This window comes from Pseudochaenichthys georgianus, chromosome 4, assembly GCF_902827115.2.
Source record: "Pseudochaenichthys georgianus chromosome 4, fPseGeo1.2, whole genome shotgun sequence".
Taxonomy (NCBI): Eukaryota; Metazoa; Chordata; class Actinopteri; order Perciformes; family Channichthyidae; genus Pseudochaenichthys; species Pseudochaenichthys georgianus.
The window spans coordinates 1,036,063-1,052,949 of record NC_047506.1 but is presented as its reverse complement, the minus strand read 5'-3'; the positions used below and the strand labels follow the sequence as shown (position 1 = coordinate 1,052,949).

The following is a 16,887-nucleotide window of genomic DNA, read 5'->3' as shown; positions in this document are numbered from 1 at the left end:
TAAAGACAGGAGTCCAATGGAGGCGTTTCGGGCCTAAACTTCCTCTGGATGTTATACTTTGCAGACCATTGACATGCACTAAAACCTATAACACACTAGAGGAAAGGAAAGGGAAAACCCCAAAAAGCATGCGAGTGGTTCGTGGAAAAGTCGATGAATGAATAGACTTGGATTCACATTGGGATCCTGCTCACCCCGTCTGTATTCTTTTATCATTAATGCCTCGCTGCACATTATCCCCTCACCTGAGCAATTCTACAGCCAGCACTTGCCCTGCTTCCCTTTACATATGCGGCTGTCACTATCAAGCTAGTGGCTGGCAGCGAGAGAAAGCCAGACCTCCAGGAGCATGACAGAAACTCTGGAGTGCAAAGTTGCAACTACACCACAAAACAGAGTCAGCGGAGATGAGCGGCGTCATGTTGCACCGTGCCGTATCTCCGACAGCAGTTCATCTCTCCTGTCTGCGGTGTCGTGCCCGGTGTCTATTCCCATTAGCCTGTGACCGGCGCTATGCTATGCTACGCTACGCTAGGCTAGCAGGCGCAGATGGCTGAGGGTGGCAGATGCCGGGCTCTTTCTGCGGATGCCCTCCATCAGCAGATGACAGATGTCAGGGCTCCTGTTGGACGGCAACACTTCATCACGCCACCCTGTTCCCCCCCCCCTCGACCCACTTCAGCAGGCACGCTCCCCCCTGCCACACCTACACACTCAAACACTCACAGTCACACACGCACACACACACACACACACACACACACACACACACACACACACCGCTGCATCCATCAGTCAAGCGTTATTACATCAGACAGCCGTCATACTGGCAACCAATGGATCACATGCTAATGCGCCCGGACGCATCCACTCTGGAAATCCAAAGTATCAGTCTTTAGGGTGTGTGTGTGTGTGTGTGTGTGTGTGTGTGTGTGTGTGTGTGTGTGTGTGTGTGTGTGTGTGTGTGTGTGTGTGTGTGTGTGTGTGTGTGTGTGTGTGTGTGTGTGTGTGTGTGTGTGTGTGTGTGTGTGTGTGTGTTATAAGAGAGAGGTGCTGTAGGAAATAGAAATGTCTACTCTTGTGCAAAGAAGAAAAGTTTTGCAGAGTAGAGCAAAGACATCAATATTATATAGATGACAATATAATAAAGTACAAAGCGTACCTCTTCTTCTTCTTCTTCTTCTTCGATATAATAATCGTAGAAATGTTGTTATTGGACACTTACCATTTCGGCCGGCTGGTAGACTTGACGACGGGAGACATGCCATCTCTGTACAGGCTCTTGGTCTTGGAGAAGTTGACCACGTTGAAAATGACTCTCTGAAAAACAATGAAGACAAATGAAAATCAACAAAAACAAAATCCAGTGGAGATTGATCACCTTTGGCTCCGGATCACCGTTTTTATGGATGTCTGCATTTTGTCAGCACTTTTAGTCGTTATATGCAGACGGGTAAAAGGAGGCTACGAGCTGGCACACGTATATAAAGTATTAAAAGGAAACGTCCTTGTGTTTTAAACAAAGAAAAAGCATGAGTCAGTCAGGCCTCACAGATATGCATTCGCGTGCAACTTTGTTCAATTGCAAGAAACCACAGGGAACCTTTTATATTTGGACAATTTAATTAGATTCAAGCGAAATGTGAGCATTTGAAAAGCTAAAAAACTAAAACAGCATGTTCCAAAAAGCCATTAATTGTCTTTGATTCTTTATAATTATATAATTCGCTGTCAAATGTAAACCCTGAAAGTCCAGAGAAAGCTCACACGACAACACCTCGATATCTTGCCAAGCGTATTTGTCTAATATCGAGTCGGAATATGTCTTTAAACTTGATATCAGGGTCTATGCAGGAATCCTGAAGTCGACATTTTTTAAGACCCTTCCCATACATTTTAAGACCTCATCTCCACTTGGGGTTCTAACCGGTTACCTTGGCGACACACTTTACCTCACATTGACTATACACAGTATTGATTGTCCTTCCTCCTTATCTTCCAACCATTTGGACGCAGACTTGCATTTCCCCATAACGATGTTGCTTAGCAACCGGCGTAAACGGACCTCCGCACGCTATCAAGCAGTGAGCGAGCGATGTCCTGTTCAGATGACGTCAAACCCAACGGGATGCCATCAATAAACTACAGAATCTCACGACACACCTACGCCATGACTACATTCAGGCAGACTGTAGAACACAACCTCTCTGGACCATTTAGATACTTATTGAAGACAAGCTACTAAATGTGACACCTTGGGAAATGCCCTTTAATACTTTTTAATATCCTTCATTTTCTCTAAATTGATTTATCAACTTTTAATACTTTATAAGACCCCGCGGACCCCCTGAAGAAGATCTAATAATTTAAGAAGCAACAATGAAGTAAGATACAGGGTCTTGTTTTAGACGATGCATCTTAAGTATTTTGTTAAGTTAAAGACTCTTAAACATCTCATTTGGAGTTGTATCTCACGATTTATTGGGAAATCACTAACTAACGTCAGAAAACAGAACACTTGAGCAGGTGTGGCCTATTCTCTAACAACATTTCCTGATCCTGGTTGATTTAAATATCCCATCGTATTTCAAGAAATCGAGCTAATCTTCATCTTTTGGCAGATCGTTTCACTTCACACACGTTACACAAACAGATCATTCTAGCCATGCCTCATATCTCTCTATTCCACTTCCTGTTTCTAAAGTGCTGATTTGGGGATAAAGCTTTAAAGAGGAGGGGTCTGAGCTCATGCGGGACCCGGCAGCTACTGTCTAAACCAGGGGTGTCAAACTCAAGGCCCGGGGGCCAAATCCGGCCCGCGACTTCCTTTCATGCGGCCCCTCAAGAGCTTGCAAAGAATATAATATGTTTATTATACGGTTACATGCCGATTTACAGGAGCACGTTGCCCATAAACTACATATCCCACAATGCATCTCAAATTTGACTTTTTTCTCAGAATTTGACTTTTTTACTCAGAACAAGTTTTTTACTCTTATTTTTTCTTCAAAATATTATTTGTTTCTTAGAATTTGCCTTTTTCTCAGAATTAGATTATTTTTTAAATCATTTTTGTAACATTCTCAGTGAAAAGACCTGCAATGATTTGCCCTAGACTTCTGCTTTCAGACATAGTTAATTATGAAGTTATTACCCTATCCGATAATAATCCAATGCAGAGGCAATAATGTAATATAATACATTATTTTATATATATTAAATATTTATATATGTATTTTGATATATTATCTTAAAGTTACAACCGGCCCTTTGAGTGCAACCACAATGCTGATGTGGCCCGCGAAGAAATTGAGTTTGACAACCCTGGTCTAAACTAAATGCTGCCGTGATGAAACACCATATCATGGATCATCAAGGATCTGAAACAGTCTGGAGCTCAAAGGCTTTCTCTCTTTCTCTTATACCACAAGGTGAGTTCCTTTCTACTTCCTGCTTCTTCACACACATGCTCTCCAGTACAGGTTAGCTCTGAGTGTTAGCGATGCTAATGTAAACACCGACCATATTACGTCCAAAGCAGTCGGGCGTTGTTTCTGATAGCAACGTTTCTGATTGGGCCGTGGGTCCACATTTCAGATAGTACGTCATATCGGACGCAAATCTGGATCAGCTCCGTTGTTCCCCGTTTTTAGAGATTTGGGTACGGAGGAAAAGAGAGAGGGTTTTATTTCCTGACGCTGCGTGAGTTCCCCGACGCACCGGGGACACATCTTTATGTAGAAAAGACATCAACAAGTGCGTTTTGCATGATAGGTCTCCTTTAACATTAGCAGTAAGCCGATAAGGCGGCTGTAATGTCCTGCAGATGAGCCCATGCTGCAGTTACACAGTTCCCGATAAAAGGCAGCCCCCCGCGGGAGTGCAGCCTCTAACCTGCGAGGACATTACTCTCCTCCCCAGAGAGAAGACACCCCCAAACATTAAGCCTCGCCTGGAGCGCAGGGCGGACGTCTGTCTCCACCTCCACTGGACCAAGGACTTTCTTTCTCAGCTAAACATATCGAGGAACAGCCTTTCCTTCCTCCAACCTCCAGCATGCACGATTAGGATCGGGAGGGAAATGTGGAGAGAGAGAGAGAGAGAGAGAGAGAGAGAGAGAGAGAGAGAGAGAGAGAGAGAGAGAGAGAGAGAGAGAGAAAGAGAGAGAGAGAGAGAGAGAGAGAGAAATGAATAAATATAATTTTTAAAAAGTCAAATAAATGGCAATGGTAATACTGCGGCGAGGTAAATGAATCCTATTGATGGGGCATATCAAATTACCAACTAAGTCCAGGTGGTGGAAGTTAACTGGGTGCTCCTGAAATCCTATTACAGACTCCCCACCCTCCTTTTCTTTCTCCTCTCCTCCCCCCTCATCCATTTTCTCCCGCCTAGCATCAGAGGAATGGGGATTGCGGATTGCGGCAAGCTGATTCAGACTTAGGTAAAATGACATCTAACTGATGTTGAGACTGGCAGCAGGCTCCTGTAGCAGAGAGATAAGACCATTGCTGCTGGCATTTCAATTACACTTTACTGCCCCGCACATCTGTTGCGAGAGCTACTTTTCAGCCTTTCCCCCTCAGGCAAATACAGCCTCACTCTGACTCCACTGGCTTCCTTTCACTACACAGCCTCCTTCCTCATTCTTTATCCACCATAAATTCAGATTGTCTTCCTCCTTAGCTTCACTCCACCCACTGTTTGTAATCTATTTGTTCGGCCTGTTTAACTCAGAGGCCGTACGGATGACGGTGACGCAAGAAAGGGAAAAACAAGGCAGAGAATAAGACGACAGAAAGGCGGGAGACGGACAGTAAAGCAGAGGGAAAGCAGGGCGGGACAGAAGATAATTACAAAGTGATGGATAGAGGTGGCAGACAGACATTACTGAGAGGGAGAGCAAGTGAAGTGCGCCCAGCGGACAGATGCAGAGGACGCTGACAGGTGGGAGGCAAGCATACGGCACGTTGAAGCCTCAGCCTGTCTCCGTGGTTCTTAGGTTTCACTGAAGTTTAACGGATTAAAGGAGAATCTCGTGACTCAACATCGGATCAAAAAGTCAGTGTTCAACCTACGAGACAAGGAGAAGGGAAAAGAACGCTGGAACAGTGACTAACAAGCTCCGAACAGCAGGGGAACATGTTCCTCTTTAAAGATGAAAGGCTACATCTCTTAGTGTGGTATCTGCCATCTTCAAAGTATTCTCATACAACAGGTAATATGATATTAAAGAGAAGTAGCTGCTGCTTTTTCATGTGTTTCCTTAAAGAGGCCCGACTATGCTTTTTGGGAGTTTCCATGTCCTGCAGTGTGTTCTATAGGCTGCTGAAACACGTCCATTGGATTCCTTTGTTTAGGCTAAGGGGCGGGACATCTCTAAGCGGGTGACCAATCACAACAGAGCCGGCCAGCTAACCAATCAGAGCAGACTAGACTCAATATTTCCAGCAACCTGGCTTCCTGTTTTAACCTGTTATAAATAAATGAATGTATTCACAAGAAACACCACATCGTTATTTATTTCATAACGCACACACACACATACCTGTCTTTGTGTGTTAAGCGGTACTTTAGTAACTGCCTGGTGATGTAAGGAAAGTTGGATGACCGTTGTTCTCTGTGGTTGTCTATGTTCAGAAATTGCGCATCTGCTTCGACCACCTCTTAACACACGTCCCAGCACAAGGATCAATTTGGTTTGCCTCAGGCGGACAGAAGCTTTAAACTCACCAAAACTTTCACGTGTGTTATGTTGCGCCTCTTTGACTTTGATTCACTTTAAATCAAGACCAGATTAAATACAACACACAGAATTGTACAGAATTAGACTCAAACACACTGCTGTTGGCTGATTCGCCAGATCGTTAAAACCAGGACCAATTTAGACCACATGTGTGTGTGTGTGTGTGTGTGTGTGTGTGTGTGTGTGTGTGTGTGTGTGTGTGTGTGTGTGTGTGTGTGTGTGTGTGTGTGTGTGTGTGTGTGTGCGTGTGTGTGTGTGTGTCGCCTTGGAAGATTTAATTAGGCTGGGAGCAGTTAGAAGAGATTAACATCCATGCTGTCTGAGCTGTCATGTCGGCGGAGCGTGTCAAAGCCCTGCGCCGTCCCCATCACTGCCGAATTACAGACTGGAACAGGTGTCTCTACGGTGTGACGCGCACACACACACACACACACACACACACACACACACACACACACACACACACACACACCATGTATACATCACTTCAGGGGACCACACGTGACTATGTAAATAGATTGAGGTCCCCACAAGTATAGTAATGCTAGTCCACACACACACACACACACACACACACACACACACACACACACACACACACACACACACACACACACACACACACACACACACACACCATGTATACATCACTTCAGGGGACCACACGTGACTATGTAAATAGATTGAGGTCCCCACAAGTATAGTAATGCTAGTCCACACACACACACACACACACACACACACACACACACACACACACATTTGGATATTACAACATGCATGAACCGTAACCGTGGAAATAAGACGTCCCCTCTCTCACAGCAGCAGGTCATGAAACTGCAGGGACTTAATGAGGTAGTTCATCAAAACCAATGACTCAAGAAAACCCAAAATAATCTGAGTCTTCTAAAAGTCTCCTTTCGAAACATGAAACTACTCACAGGGTACCAGGGAATACGTGCTGCTTAAAGCTCCCCTATCACACTCCTTTCCAACCATATCACAGGTCTCAGATATATACAGAGCCTGTCTCTGATTGGCTGAAACACCAGACAGATCATTGCAGCATTACCCATAATCCCCTCTGTTTCAGCCCTGTTTCCAAAGTGCTGATTCTCTGTCTGTGACTTTAGATGAAAATAAGGAGCCCCTCCCCACGCCCCTCTGAGAGAACTCAATGGTGCTCTAGAGGAGATTCAGGTGATAAGGGGGGGGGGGTTACCTTGTTGCTGATTGGCTAATGGCTACACAAGACAACACATCGTTATGACATCACAAAGTGGCCAAAATCTGATCAGCTCATTTTCAGACAGGTTTTTATAGAAATGGATCAAAAAGAGAGAAAATCTTTGTTCCTGAAACTTTCAGAGTCTCTTTCCACAGAGGGGACACATGTTGATGAAGAAGAGACATGAAGAAGAGGGGACACATGTTGATGTAGAAGAGACATGGAGAAGAGGGGACACATGTTGATGTAGAAGAGACATGAAGAAGAGGGGACACATGTTGATGTAGAAGAGACATGGAGAAGAGGGGACACATGTTGATGTAGAGGGGACATGGAGAAGAGGGGACACATGTTGATGGAGAAGAGACATGGAGAAGAGGAGACACATGTTGATGTAGAAGAGACATGGAGAAGAGGGGACACATGTTGATGGAGAAGAGACATGAAGAAGAGGAGACACATGTTGATGTAGAAGAGACATGAAGAAGAGGGGACACATGTTGATGTAGAAGAGACATGAAGAAGAGGGGACACATGTTGATGTAGAAGAGACATGGAGAAGAGGGGACACATGTTGATGTAGAAGAGACATGAAGAAGAGGGGACACATGGTGATGTAGAAGAGACATGAAGAAGAGGGGACACATGTTGATGTAGAAGAGACATGAAGAAGAGGGGACACATGTTGATGTAGAAGAGACATGAAGAAGAGGGGACACATGTTGATGTAGAAGAGACATGGAGAAGAGGGGACACATGTTGATGTAGAAGAGACATGGAGAAGAGGGGACACATGTTGATGTAGAAGAGACATGGAGAAGAGGGGACACATGTTGATGTAGAAGAGACATGGAGAAGAGGGGACACATGTTGATGTAGAAGAGACATGAAGAAGAGGGGACACATGTTGATGTAGAAGAGACATGGAGAAGAGGGGACACATGTTGATGTAGAAGAGACATGAAGAAGAGGGGACACATGTTGATGTAGAAGAGACATGGAGAAGAGGGGACACATGTTGATGTAGAAGAGACATGAAGAAGAGGGGACACATGTTGATGTAGAAGAGACATGAAGAAGAGGGGACACATGTTGATGTAGAAGAGACATGGAGAAGAGGGGACACATGTTGATGTAGAGGAGACATGAAGAAGAGGGGACACATGTTGATGTAGAAGAGACATGAAGAAGAGGGGACACATGTTGATGTAGAAGAGACATGGAGAAGAGGGGACACATGTTGATGTAGAAGAGACGTGAAGAAGAGGGGACACATGTTGATGTAGAAGAGACATGAAGAAGAGGGGACACATGGTGATGTAGAAGAGACATGAAGAAGAGGGGACACATGTTGATGTAGAAGAGACATGGAGAAGAGGGGACACATGGTGATGTAGAAGAGACGTGAAGAAGAGGGGACACATGTTGATGTAGAAGAGACATGGAGAAGAGGGGACACATGGTGATGTAGAAGAGACATGGAGAAGAGGGGACACATGGTGATGTAGAAGAGACATGAAGAAGAGGGGACACATGTTGATGTAGAAGAGACATGAAGAAGAGGGGACACATGGTGATGTAGAAGAGACATGAAGAAGAGGGGACACATGTTGATGTAGAAGAGACATGAAGAAGAGGGGACACATGTTGATGTAGAGGAGACATGGAGAAGAGGGGACACATGTTGATGTAGAAGAGACATGAAGAAGAGGGGACACATGTTGATGTAGAAGAGACATGGAGAAGAGGGGACACATGTTGATGTAGAAGAGACATGAAGAAGAGGGGACACATGTTGATGTAGAAGAGACATGGAGAAGAGGGGACACATGTTGATGTAGAAGAGACATGAAGAAGAGGGGACACATGTTGATGTAGAAGAGACATGGAGAAGAGGGGACACATGTTGATGTAGAAGAGACATGAAGAAGAGGGGACACATGTTGATGTAGAAGAGACATGAAGAAGAGGGGACACATATTGATGTAGAAGAGACATGGAGAAGAGGGGACACATGTTGATGTAGAGGAGACATGAAGAAGAGGGGACACATGTTGATGTAGAAGAGACATGGAGAAGAGGGGACACATGTTGATGTAGAGGAGACATGAAGAAGAGGGGACACATATTGATGTAGAAGAGACATGGAGAAGAGGGGACACATGTTGATGTAGAGGAGACATGAAGAAGAGGGGACACATGTTGATGTAGAAGAGACATGGAGAAGAGGGGACACATGTTGATGTAGAAGAGACGTGAAGAAGAGGGGACACATGTTGATGTAGAAGAGACGTGAAGAAGAGGGGACACATGTTGATGTAGAAGAGACATGGAGAAGAGGGGACACATGGTGATGTAGAAGAGACATGAAGAGAGGGGACACATGTTGATGTAGAAGAGACATGGAGAAGAGGGGACACATGGTGATGTAGAAGAGACGTGAAGAAGAGGGGACACATGTTGATGTAGAAGAGACATGGAGAAGAGGGGACACATGGTGATGTAGAAGAGACATGAAGAAGAGGGGACACATGTTGATGTAGAAGAGACATGAAGAAGAGGGGACACATGTTGATGTAGAAGAGACGTGAAGAAGAGGGGACACATGTTGATGTAGAAGACAACACATAGCAGCCGCGGGGTTTGGCACTGAAAGCCCCGCTTCGGGCTGGGATTGCTTTTAGGACGAAGCGCTGTCTTTGATCTCCATCGATCCAGACTGCGGGCAGATAGCATGCTTCCTGGAAGAAGCCAGGATGAATTATTAAAGGAAGCGTTCTAAATGTGAAGTCTAAGACCTCTACAGAGAGAATGAGCTCTTTGTCCTTCTGAGAGTGATGGACGAGCAGACTTTACTGATCTGAAAACAAGTCTGCAGAATGTGAAGGCTGTTACCGGGACGATTAGCTTCTGGAACCACATCAGCTTTCACCAAGCATGTTCTGTGTCTGTGAAAAGGATTACAGACAAGTTACCGATCGCATTCTTTGTTTCGTGGTGGAAGACTGTTGCATTGTGGGCCGTGGAGTGAATCTGAACACTTTTATATTTCACTGTTGCAAGAAAGGGCTGCATTTGAAAAGCGTTTAAACGATTGGACACAATACTTTTCGGATGGAGAGGCGAAGTCCCTCCCTTTCCGGGGGGAGCTCCACGGGACCTTATTTCATAACCCCGCACGCTCGGGACGGTGAGTACGGGTCAGATCAGTCACGATATACTGAGGATTCACAAAGGTAATATATACTCAAAAATATTATATTAGATATATTCAAAAATTATATAATATTTAAAAAACAGTTTTCAGTGCACACACACATGTATTATGTTAATATGTACAATAAATCCCACATATACATAAAAAACAAGCTTTACAAATATATTTCTGATCCCCTCATAGAGAGGCGAAGTCCCTCCCTTTCCTCCATGGAACCTTGTTTCAGAAAAAGTATGCATTGAAGTCGATGGAGAGAGAAACGTTATCTTTCGATCCCGTTTGAATTGTGCCACGAATTACACATATGATGTTTGTCAATTTAAAAGATAATTTTGCAAGTCAACAAAATGTGTCGTAAAACTGTGAAGTAACACTTTGTTTGTGTGAAACGCTCAATGACCTACATCTCCCATCATGCACCACACACCCAGACGGCTGTCACGTTGAACATTTCACTTCTTTCTCTCAGAACGAGGCGGAAAGTATTAAAAGAGGTGGAAATCACTCCGAGTCTGGGCACGTTGAGAGCTGTGCACACACAAGGGGAGTTAGTCGGTTCCTGAGAGCCAGCATGCGGGACCGGGACTCTGGGAGTTGTAGTCTTTCTAGTTGCGTATTTTTCATAGTCTTTTATTTCAACAGTTTTACGACAAACTGAGACTTTTTTGACACGGAAATAATTTTTTTAATTGACAAACATCATGTGTGAAATTCGTGGCACAATTCAAACGGGATCGAGAGATAATCTTTCTCTCTCCATCGACTTCAATACATACTTTTCAGAAATAAGGTCCCATGGGGCGGAAGTAGACGGGCGGGACTTCGCCTCTATATAGGAACAATCCACTAAACGCCACTCCTAGTAACAACAACAACAACAACAACAACAACAACAACTGAGACACTACAACACCAAAGTCAGATTTAAAGGGACCATCCGAGGAGCACCTGAAGGCACCATTCACCAAAAGCAGGTCTTATAAACAGTAACACACTTAAATGGCTCAGGTTTTACACAAAGACATATTGAGGAACTAAAGTACACTGAACAAAAATATAAACGCAACACTTTTGTTTTTGCTCCCATTTTTCACGAGATGAACTCAAAGATCTAAAACATTTTCTATAAACACAAAATAACCATTTCTCTCAAATATTGTTCACAAATCTGAAAGAATGTGTGACAGTGAGCACTTCTCCTTTGCCGAGATAATCCATCCCACCTCACAGGCGTGGCATATCAAGATGCTGATTAGACAGCGTGATTATTGCACAGGTGTGCCTTAGGCTGGCCACAATAAAAGGCCACTCTGAAACGTGCAGTTTTGCTTTATTGGGGGGGGTCTGGGGGGGTCCGAAAACCAGGCAGTATCTGGTGTGAGGGGTAGGGGTAGGGGTAGGGGTAGGGTAATGTTGTGAATCGAGTGGCCTGTGTTCGTCGTCCATAACATACGCCTGGCCATACCATAACCCCACCACCACCATGGGCCACTCGATTCACAACATTACCCTACCCCTACCCCTAACCCTAACCCTACCCCTAACCCTAACCCTAACCCTACCCCTAACCCTAACCCTAATCCTACCCCTCACACCAGATACTGCCTGGTTTTCGGACCCCCCCAGACCCCCCCAATAAAGCAAAACTGCACGTTTCAGAGTGGCCTTTTATTATGGCCAGCCTAAGGCACACCTGTGCAATAACCATGCTGTCTAATCAGCATCTTGATATGCCACACCTGTGAGGTGGGATGGATTATCTCGGCGAAGGAGAAGTGCTCACTATCACACATCCTTTCAGATTTGTGAACAATATTTGAGAGAAATGGTTATTTTGTGTTTATAGAAAATGTTTTAGATCTTTGAGTTCATCTCATGAAGAATGGGAGCAAAAACAAAAGTGTTGCGTTTATATTTTTGTTCAGAGTATATTCAAGTGGTTTAAGATTGACTTGATTTTGGAAACAAGAACATGTGTTTTGTCAACAACAACAGATCCTATGTGCCTTTATTGTTGTTTACTAACATAATAATGTGAATACACCTTTAATATGACAACCAGTATATTACTTTTTTGAGTGTGTCATATTGTGTATTGGTATTTATAAAAACAAGTCTCAAGTTAGCTTTAATAAAATGATATTGCACACAGCTGATGTGAGTGCAGCTCAGAGAGATGGTCTCATCATAGCTCTGGCAAGAATCCATCGTGCTGATGGATCTACGTGAGAGCAATTGAAACTCTTCCAGGAACTCTTGCTTTTCGCTGACCCCGGTCTCCGGCGGGAACACAACTGTAATTGTTTTAACTTTCAAATCACTTAGACTGAGACTAGAAATATGGCCCAGCGGAGACACATCGTCCCCTCGGGTACCAGATGACGTTTCCTGTACTCATCACCAGACTCTGGTTCATGGATTCACCTTTGATTCACTGGGATCTTTCTCACAGCGCAGCAGCAACCGATGTGAGAGTCCGGCCCAATCCCAAACCACTCCCTCAACCCTACCCCTCCGTGACTGAGGCCCAATCCCAAACCACTCCCTCGACCCTACCCCTCCGTGACTGAGGCCCCATCCCAAACCACTCCCTCGACCCTACCCCTCCGTGACTGAGGCCCAATCCCAAACCACTCCCTCGACCCTACCCCTCCGTGACTGAGGCCCAATCCCAAACCACTCCCTCGACCCTACCCCTCCGTGATGGAGTGAACTCCGTGTAGCCACACTCGCAGCTCAACGAGGCTCCTCCTGTCAGATGGAGGGAGTAAACACAGCAGCAAGCTTTGGGACGGCCCTCCCCTCTCCGGCAGAAACAGGAAGTGCCGTAACTGTTTGTAACAACGGTTTCAAATCAGCATCTCTTAGACAAAAAGTTTAAATGAATAACTAAAATAAAACCCCGAACATCTTTCATTGTGTTTCAAAGCTCTTTAGTTTTAAACTTGATGTTTATAAGCTTCTTAGTTTGTAAATATACACAACATTATAATAAAATGCACACATTTACCTTTCTCTAGACTAAACACAGGTTTGATCCTCAGTTAAAACATATGAGGTCATCATGAGGTCGCTCACATCGCAGTTTATCAGTGGATGTTAGCTGGAACTACTTGTACACAGCGTGTTTCCTGAGGGACACACACAGCGTGACTCCGGTCAGGGAGAGACCGGTCTCAAGTCAGCACCGCTGCAGACTCGCTGTTTGAGGGCTTGATAGCCCACTCCCCCTCCACACCGCTCCACACTCGTTGCTTTGGAACAGCCCTCAATATGGCGGACCCTCTGCGTGAACGCGCAAACGGAGGGGTAGGGTGTAGGGGTAGGGGTAGGGTGTAGGGTGTAGGGGGTAGGGTGTAGGGGGTAGGGTGTAGGGTGTAGGGTGTAGGGGTAGGGTGTGGTTTGGGAATGGGCCTCAGTCAGAGAGAGAGAGCTGATCTAGGGTCTGATCGCTGTTCCTGCTCCACTCGTGTTGTCTTTCATCATCTGATCAGTGACGCACAGCGTGCCAACTACACACACTACTGGGGACCACACACACACACACACACACACACACACACACACACACACACACACACACACACACACACACACACACACCAAAAACCAGCAGTTATATTGTTGCTGTTTAGAGAGACGATATCCAAGCACACACACACACACACACACACACACACACACACACACACACACACACACACACACACACACACACACACACACACACACACACACACACACACACACACACACACACACACACACACACACACACACACACACACACACACACACACACACACACACACACACACAGAGAGAGACCGAATAGAGGTTGAATATTTAACTATATGTGAGCGGTGTTACAACAGTTATTTAACGACGCTTTCACAATGTAAAAAACAAAAACATGCTCATTTAGTATTCTACCTTTGTGCTAATGTTCTCATTATCAACCAACAACGGAATAGCTAATGTATTATGCATCACGTTTTATATATATATAATTTACGGCTAATGTGAAATCCTAGAGCGGTGAGGTGTGCGTAATTATACAGTACTTATCCTCACCTTGGAATATTCTTTAGGTAATGGAAGCTTTTTGCCCCCCGTGTTTAACTCGTGTAGTGATCTGTGTGTCGCATATTGAGCACTGAAATGGAGCCGCAGATATATCTGTAATCAAGTATTTTAACAATTATGTTAAACAAAAGCACTTTTAAAGAGTTCGTCTTAATAATGAGGAGGAGGAATAAAAAGCAAATTGAAGGATTTTTAAATCTCATCGCAGAAACATAACGTCTCAGTCAAACACTGTGCCCCTTATATTCACGTGTACCAGAATAACAATAAGCGAGATACATGAACAGTGTTCATCTTCCACTAGCACTTCCTGGCAGGTGCCATTTAAAAGTGAAATGTCGGAGGTAGATACAGATCCCTGTAGGCAGCTGTCACTTAGTTATTACCATTGAGGCTTTTTAAGATAGTGGGTGAGCTGTAGCTAAGAAAGCTCCAACTGAAGCCCCCCCCCCCCCTCCGACACAGATACAGGAAGGGGAACCACACAAAGAAAAGGCTCCTTTAACCCTTGGGGTTTCAAACTCAACTTCATCCCGGGCCACATCAGCATTATGTGTGTACTCAAAGGGCCGGTTGTAATTTTAATTATATATAAATATACATATGTAAATATATAATATATATTAAATAATGTATTATATTACATTGTTGGCCCTGCATTGGATTATTATCAGTTCTGGTAATATCTTCCTAAATAACTACTGTACGTCTGAAAGCAGAAGTCTAGGGCAAATAATTGAAAGTAAATATTCAACAATTACACCAATTGTATATTATATTCTTTGCAAGCTCTTGCGGGCCTCATAAAATTAGGTCGCGGGCCGGATTTGGCCCCGGGCCTTGAGTTTGACACCCCTGCCTTAGATGCACGACTGACTGGACCCTCTCTTCCATAAGTGGACCCGTATTAGAATGTGTTTTTATGAAAATGTTTTCATTTCGGTTAAGAAAAATCACTATCATATTTAGGTTCACACTAGAAATATTTTATATTACATTTTTCACTATTTCTAATTTTAGACTTTTTTTTTACATTTTGAAAAAAACCGTTTTCCCATAGGAAATGCATGCGGGTCATTTTTGACTCACTTATGGAAGTTCGGGAAGTAAAACTACAATTTCTTAAAATATAAATTTTAAATGTGAATAGCATGACATCCAAAACATGCTTTTGAGGAATAGCTGGAATATGAAATGATAAAAAATGTAATTACAAAGATACTTCAAGAAAACCAGCTCACCGGGTCAAAAAGACCCACTTATGCATCTAAGGGTTAACGCTACTGTATCGACACAGGTGCACGGCCAACGCTGCGCATGACGTTTTACCGATGTTTAACAGATTCAAGGAGAGTCTTTGGATCCTGTGACTCAACATCGGATCCCAAAGTCAGCCTTGAGCCTACGAGACAAGGGGAAGGGAGGAGAACCCTGGACACATGACTAACAGATCTCTTTTTCACGGGAGACCTGCAGCAAGTAGGTTCCACATGGAGACAGCAAAACAGAAAACAGAAAAACAAAGTACATACCTAACGACCTTTACAGGTACCAACAGCATCTATCCGAGCTTTAAAAACATGCAGTGGAACCAAACCGCCCAGGTTCCATTCTGTTTGCAGACGGTTCCAAGTTAGCGCACCTAAAAGCTTTCGTCCCTAAGTCGGTCGTAGCACACTTCACAAAACCACAGCGTGAGATCTCAGGCAGTAGCTACTTCCAACTCTCCGTGTGATCAGAGAGCAGATGTGAGATGGGCATGTGTGTACCACTTTTAGCTGTAGCTAACACAACTAAAGCCCCCCCCCCCCCCCCCCTCCACCAAATAGGAACCACAAAAAGCAAAGGCCCCGTTAAAGCTTCCATTCTATTTGATTGTATTTACTTGCACTGTTGTATCTGTTGTGTTGTGTTGCCCCGTTGGAGGAGCGTGTGACCTCAGTGTCAAGTTTCAAATGTCAAAATGAAAGTCTTAGGTCACAGGTTCCTCCAACGTAAGATTTCCATTGACAAATCTACACTGTAGCCATGTGCGAATAATAATAAAAGCCTTGAGTCTGGAAGAGCTAGCCAGGGCCTGCTGTACACACCTGTGCTCTGCCAAAAGACTTTCAGATCACTTTTCTATAATAACATTCACATAAAATGCTTATTTTTGACATTCGGTGAAAAGCAGAAACCCCTTTCGGTGGGTCTGAGGCGTCTCCCCAGGGTGGCGTCATGTCGAAGGCCGGCTAAAGCAGGGCGGCTCAGCTGGGGTACAGCTGGGTGACAGAGAGGAAGGTCACGGGACGGCAAGAGGGGGCAGAGCGGTGACAGGGACCCACTGAGGGACCGCCTGAAGCCCTGTGGGAGGGGCGGAGACCACGGTCCTGTGTGTGAGGGGTGGAAGGTGTGTGTGTGTGTGTGTGTGCGTGTGTGTGTGTGAGGGAGATAGGGGTACAGGGCGTGACTCCTTCAGGATGCATGACCTTGAGTTCAGTCTGCTCTACATAACCTGACAGAGTCGCTCACTGACAATGTCATCCGGTACCGCTAAGTGTCAACAATGTCACTAACACAAGTACCCCCCGAACACACACACACACACACACACACACACACACACAC

The 16,887-nt window shown here is 44.6% G+C and overlaps 1 protein-coding gene across 1 annotated transcript in view; it reads right to left on the bottom strand.

Annotated features, from left to right (window-relative positions):
• Positions 1-531: 531 nt before the first annotated feature.
• agbl4 (AGBL carboxypeptidase 4) overlaps positions 532-16,887 on the bottom strand; it is a 195,864-nt gene continuing 179,508 nt past the window's right edge. Inside the window, exons 4-5 of the mRNA XM_034081208.1 lie at positions 1,226-1,320; positions 532-622 (exon numbers count right to left, since the gene is read on the bottom strand). Of these exons, the coding sequence (XP_033937099.1) occupies positions 532-622; positions 1,226-1,320 (186 nt within the window). The remainder of the gene's footprint in view (positions 623-1,225; positions 1,321-16,887) is intronic.